The sequence below is a fragment of the Branchiostoma belcheri genome, unplaced genomic scaffold (genome assembly GCF_001625305.1).
Source record: "Branchiostoma belcheri isolate BF01 breed outbred unplaced genomic scaffold, Haploidv18h27 scaffold35, whole genome shotgun sequence".
Lineage (NCBI taxonomy): Eukaryota > Metazoa > Chordata > Leptocardii > Amphioxiformes > Branchiostomatidae > Branchiostoma > Branchiostoma belcheri.
Window position 1 is genome coordinate 2,127,345 of NW_017803965.1, and position 6,000 is coordinate 2,133,344.

At 44.5% G+C, this 6,000-nt stretch overlaps 1 protein-coding gene across 1 annotated transcript in view; it reads right to left on the reverse strand.

Moving 5' to 3' along the window:
- The window catches only part of LOC109475762 (MAM and LDL-receptor class A domain-containing protein 1-like), an 87,152-nt gene that overhangs the window by 9,284 nt on the left and 71,868 nt on the right, over positions 1-6,000 (reverse strand). The window contains exons 127-131 of the mRNA XM_019776522.1: positions 1,880-1,970; positions 1,467-1,613; positions 1,139-1,288; positions 571-824; positions 96-306 (exon numbers count right to left, since the gene is read on the reverse strand). Of these exons, the coding sequence (XP_019632081.1) occupies positions 96-306; positions 571-824; positions 1,139-1,288; positions 1,467-1,613; positions 1,880-1,970 (853 nt within the window). The remainder of the gene's footprint in view (positions 1-95; positions 307-570; positions 825-1,138; positions 1,289-1,466; positions 1,614-1,879; positions 1,971-6,000) is intronic.

A 6,000-nucleotide genomic window follows, 5' to 3' on the forward strand; every position in this document is an offset into this window, starting at 1 on the left:
TTGTACAATGCATTCATTAGATGCCACTAAAACCTTCTAAGACAAAGTAGCTGATTGAATCTGAATAAACATGGAGATTAAATGGTTACACATACGGCATTGTCCAATGGATTCATCTGATCCGTCACAGCAGTCCAGAGAGTAGTCACATGTGGCTAGTTTGGAGATGCAGTGGCCACTGTTACACTGGAACTGGTCTGATGAACAGGAGCCAGACGGGTCAGGATAGCCACAGTCCTGGAATCTCAAGTCATCCAGCGCTATGTTTCCTAAAGTCGCTGTTCCTATACTGCCTTCTAGCAGAACCTGTGAGGGTTACAGAAGTTGATATAAATAGGTTACTACATTAAATATATAAAAAAACTAGCTTTGTTATGAGAAAAAATTACTGAAACTCATTGTTAGTGCTTGTAACACAAAGACTTATGCTAGCCCTTGTTGTGTTAGCAATTTTGTACTATGTTCAATAGTTGTCGCCATACATTGTACCAACTACGATCTTCTATATTAGTAAAGAAAACATTAAAATCTAAATTGCATACTATAGTAACAGTAAATAATAAAACTGACCTGGAAGTTAGCAGTACATGGAGGTATGTTGACAACAGCATTGTTCCAGACATCACCATGGTCCCCACTAGCCGACCACAGTGGCCTCCTCTGTTCTCCTATCTTCAGGTACATGGTGAGACCGTCAATGTTGGCACCATACATGTGGTACCAGAAGCTGAGCTTACAGGTGGTACCAGAGTGTCCGAACATGGGGCTGAGGAATTCTGCCTTCATGGAGTAGTGATTGGCAGCTTCTATACATGCAAACTTTCCTATAGACAAAGACAAGGCACAGCCTTAGTATGTAATGGGATACAATACCCATCATCCTTATCCGAAGCTGGTTTAATATATATTAATTTTTTTACTAACTATAGAATGTCACAAACTAATGTTCAGACTTTGTTTCTACTTAAAATCAAATTAAAGCTCTACCAATATTTATTACAAATATTTTTAAAGATTTGTAAATCCTGATTTAGGTTTTCACACACACACACACACACACACACACACACACAAACAAACAACATATACAACAATACAACAATACAAGGATCTGGCATAGCACATCCCCCCCCCTTACCTGCAGGTGTGCCGTATGTGTGGTCCACTGTAGGCCCAGTGCCGGCGGCAGTGTTCCGCCCACTGTGCACATGCCAATCAAAGTCATCGCTTGTTGGGTTGGTCCAGTAACACATGTTGTCGTCCTGAATCTCGAAGTTGCACACAGATGCTGAGGGGAACATTAAGCAAAAATAGAATTCATAAAACACTTTGTTTTTACAATGAAAACCAGTCAGAATTGCACTGAGGAAGGTGACACATGGTCACCAAAACGTTAGCTGACTAAAATAACACTTGGTTGCATAAAAAGAGTCTTTTTATTCAACGAAGGAGAGTTGTTAACTCACGACAAGTCAACTCGTCACTAGAATCAGGGCAGTCATAGTTGAAGTCACAGAACTTGCTGTAGGACAAGCACTGGCCATTCGAACACGGGAGCTGGCCGATCGGACAGGTAGCCGCAGTGGGGGTGGGCGGTGGTGCCAGACTGGCCGCTGTAAGGATAAGCAGGATTCAATCATTAGAACACAAGCTTGTCTGTATTATATTGGTTTCCATCAAAACTTTCCATCAAAAAGCCACGTGATCAATTTTTTTTTCTGCAGATTTTCAAGGTCAGAGTGTTAATTAGTTACACTGACAACTTGTCATCAGGATTCATTAATTAAAAAACAACGCAAGATTCTTTTCATGTTTTTCTTGCTGTGCCCCACTCATGAGGGGCAAGTCTAAGAAAAAAGTCTAAGAAAAAACAACTTACTTAAGTCCACCCTGCAGCCTGGAGTGAAGGAGACATCATCAACAGCGATGTCACCATAAGATCCATCTCCTCGTGCAGCTTCTATCACAATCTGTAATACACAACACATACAAGTTTACAAGTACTCTGAAATGAGCAATGTACACAAATGTGTATTGTGTTGAATGGCTTGCCCGTCTGCCTGTGCTTTGGCTGTGCATTTTCTGTATGTTCTACCATATGGAAAAGTGCAGTTTCTGTTTCATGTAAGGAACCAAGTTGCATTCTCCCAATGACGATTTGGGAACATAAAGTGCAATTTTGACACTGCTAAGTGTGGAACAAGCAAACAGACTATAATACAGACTGAACACAACAAAGAGAAGACAAAAGACATGCACAATACAGGACTATGTGACCTTTATAATGTGTATATTGAGGTTGGTAGGTCAGCAGGAGTTTGTTACCCTTTGTAATATAATTGAGGATTAGGCAAATTGTACTTACCATGAAGGATAATCCCAATTATACCTGCACACTCCCTATTTGGGTATATCATTTACCTTATGCAGACTTCAGAGCCGTGGACAGCACAGCCTGGTCAAACGTGTGTTGGTTGTTGTCCCTCCTGTAGTACTTCAGGAAGGTAGACTCTCGTGACCAGTCCGCTGCATTCATGATGCTATGTAGAGACACCCCAGCAGCTGTAGCAGCTTTAGTGGATGCTCCTCGAGTAGAATGAGCTGAGAAAGTTGCTGTGTCAACACCTGCCGTGCCTAACACTGACTTAACCCACCTGGCCAGGGTCGCAGAACCAACTGGCCTGTGTGGTCTGCTGAACGATATGAACAACTTCTGCTCCCCCCCCCTTCTTTCCGAAGGGAAGAAGTCCGCCTTAGATATTCTTTCAGGTATGTGAAGGCACACAAGCGCCTGTCCTGCGGGAAGGCCGCCCAAAAACACTTTCTGGCAGATTTCCCTGGTGTAGAAGTTTCAGCAGGGTAGGAATTGTCCAAGAAAACACCGTTTCTACATTTTTTTTTTTTTTTCATGAATCTCAAGTCAAGAGCCGCTAAAAGTCTGACCCCTGTCGGCTGACACCAATGTCGCTAGTGTTACCAACTTATGAAACAGCTGTTTCAAACTAAGACTATTAGCTTGGCAACAATGCAGAAGGTACTCTAGGACCCGACTGACGTCCCATGTTGAAACATATTTTGGACAAGGAGGACGTTTGTGAAACAGACCTCTCATCAGTTTGGACACTAGAGGGTGACTACCCACATTACAATGGTCTACTGGTAAGTGTACAGACGAGATCGCAGAACGAGCCACCCCAATTGACATACAATGTATAGCAGTAGTTCTGTCGGAACATCCATTCAAGATATTCTACTACGCTCTCTATAGAGCCGCAAACTGGATCAATCTTCCTTCTATCACACCAGCTGGCCCACTGAGCCCATGCTGACTGATACTGTCTAGAAGTGCTTTCTCTCCAAGCCGAGAGGATGAGGTCTGAAGCCCCTGCCGAAAGGCCCCGACCCTGCAACTGTCGCCTGATCTTGGCCACGCGGCAAGCATCAGATCTGGCAACAGCGGATGGGGTCTCCTGTTGTGCGGCAGGAACAGCAGATCCCAGCTCTGTGGCAGGAGAACCGGACTCTCGAACAACATGTTCAACACCTTGGGGTACCAAGCCTGAGACTCCCAAACTGGAGGTATCAAAATCACTATTGCTACGTCTGACTGGACTTTCCTCAGTACCTTGAACACTAGGCTGAAGCGGGGAAAGGCATGCGCTAGCCCCAGGTTGCCTCAGTGAATGTTTAGGCCATCCACCGACATGGCCTCTGGTTCTGGGCGCCAAGAGACATACTCCTTCAGCTGAGCGTTCATACGAGAAGCAAACAGATCTACTGTCAATGCATTGCCTGTCCAATTGTTCAATGACAGGAAAAACTGAGCGGTTCAGTTGCCACTCTACCTTGTCCAGAAAAAACCCGCGAACACTTGTCCGCTAGGGTGTTTGTCAATCCGGGAACGTGAGTTGCAGACAACGTCAGGCCTCTTTCCAGGGCCCACGACCACATCTCCAGGGCCAAGGCTGCCAAATCTGGCGACCTTGTTCCCCCCACGTGATTCACATATGCAACGGCTGTTGCGTTGTCCAGCCTTAGCAGATCATGCTGAGTATCTGCGCTCACAAAGCTTCTTAGCGCCAGGGAGGCCGCTTTCAATTCTAGTCAGTTGGTCACAGTGCATGCGCGCTTCTGTTTGCGACCAGCGCCCGCCTGTCTCCTGACCATAACAATGCGCGCCCCATCCTTCCAGTGAGGCATCCGTGCAAATTGTCAGGTTTGACGGAACAAAGACTTTACTTCGCGCACATGACCGATCCACCACTGTAGATCTTTTACTGCATCTGGGGTTAGACTGACTAAAGAGACAAAATTCTCTCGGCTTCTTTATGCCGAAAATTGAGAAGCTGTTGCAGAGCCCGGAAAAGTAAGGGCCTTGGAAGAATGGCTTGCTTGGCGGACTCTAACAGCCCCACCACGCTGGCTAGCTGTCTGATTCCTATCACCTCCTGTTCTAGAAGTGATAGGCAAGAACTCACTACCTTGTCTAACTTGTCTTCGGTTAGGTAAATTGTCAAAGTACGAGAATCGAGAACAAGGCCTAGGAAAATCGCTACCTGAGACGGTACCAACCGCGACTTCTCCAGGTTGAGAACAAACCGAGTTGCTCTAGAAGCTCTCTGCCTATAGCAATGTGCTCTAAGCATTGTTCCCTCGACCTTGCAATGATCGGTAAGTCGTCTAAGAAAACTACTACTAGTAATCCAGGGGTCTCCCCAAGCAATGAAACAAGGGCGCTGCGCCTCTCAAAAAATTTTCAAATGTAGGGTCTTCTCTTCGTACTTTTGCTTGTGTTAGCTTGGCTAATTCGTGAAATTTTGCTGATTTGGGGGCCAAGCGGCGTCACTATGCCCATCGGTATTGTCTGACAAAAGTTGTAAAAAGGCGCTATTTGAATAACAATAGTCCACTTTGCTACACAAAATCAATGTGTTTGGTAAAATGTTGACACCCTGCTGGCATTTGAAAATCCTATTTTCATGTAAACAACGCTAATTTCTCCATGAAATACAGCCCAAACAGTCAGAGAATAGATTTTTAGGGGCTAGTATATGGCGATCGTAACGTGGAAAATCCCCTTTTAAAATTCGGCAACATGGAAGAAAAATAACTCACGAAAATCTTCCCTTCAAATGAGGAATCAGTGCTCCAACAAATTAAACATATAGAGAAGAACATTTCTTCTTTGTTGTGACCTTGTATTCAATCCATTTTTACGAGTTTTGGACACGTTTTCGTGGCCTTGAACATAGAAATGTGTAGCGCTCGGTGTTAACCGCCGAAATGAGTCCTTAGCATGGTTCACAGAATTTATCATAGCGCAGTCAGAATCGGGAAAGCCAGGCTAAAATATATGTCGTTGTAATCCTTACAAGTCAGGGAACCTCGGGAAGTTCACTTGAAGATCACACTTGTACACAAAAACGAGCTTTGTAGCGTCAAAGTTGACCTTTATTCGCTAGCTAAGAACTCATTCTGGCGTAGGTTTTCGAACTGTATGGGGTTTCCGTGATACCGCTAATCCCATCCACTTCCGGGTCACGGCTTACGAGGTTCGGTTACTAGTATATTACACGCCGAAGAGCGAAGGAAACGTTGCGGAGTGAAATTTCATGAAAAAAAGCCGCGCCTATAAGGTTTCTCAACTTCTTCCCATAAATCCAATTACGCTTTGGCGAGTATATTAACGGTTAGGGTCTGCCCTCCGTGTCTATCATATAAATGATACACGTAAACGTCGGGTCGTCTTCGAAGTAATATGTATTATTTCAATGATACGTGTAACTACCTATGCTTTCCAAAGTCGGACTGACTTCCAATATAGTAACCCCACTATCATATCTACGCATGTGTGAGACGGGTACACTGTACCAGCAATCATTTAAATAGCTAATAGAAGAGTTACCACTCGGCTCTTAAAAAGCCGCGCCAATAAGGTTTCGCAACTTCTTCCCAAAAATCCAATTACGCTCTGGCGAGAATATTAGGGTCTGCCTCCGT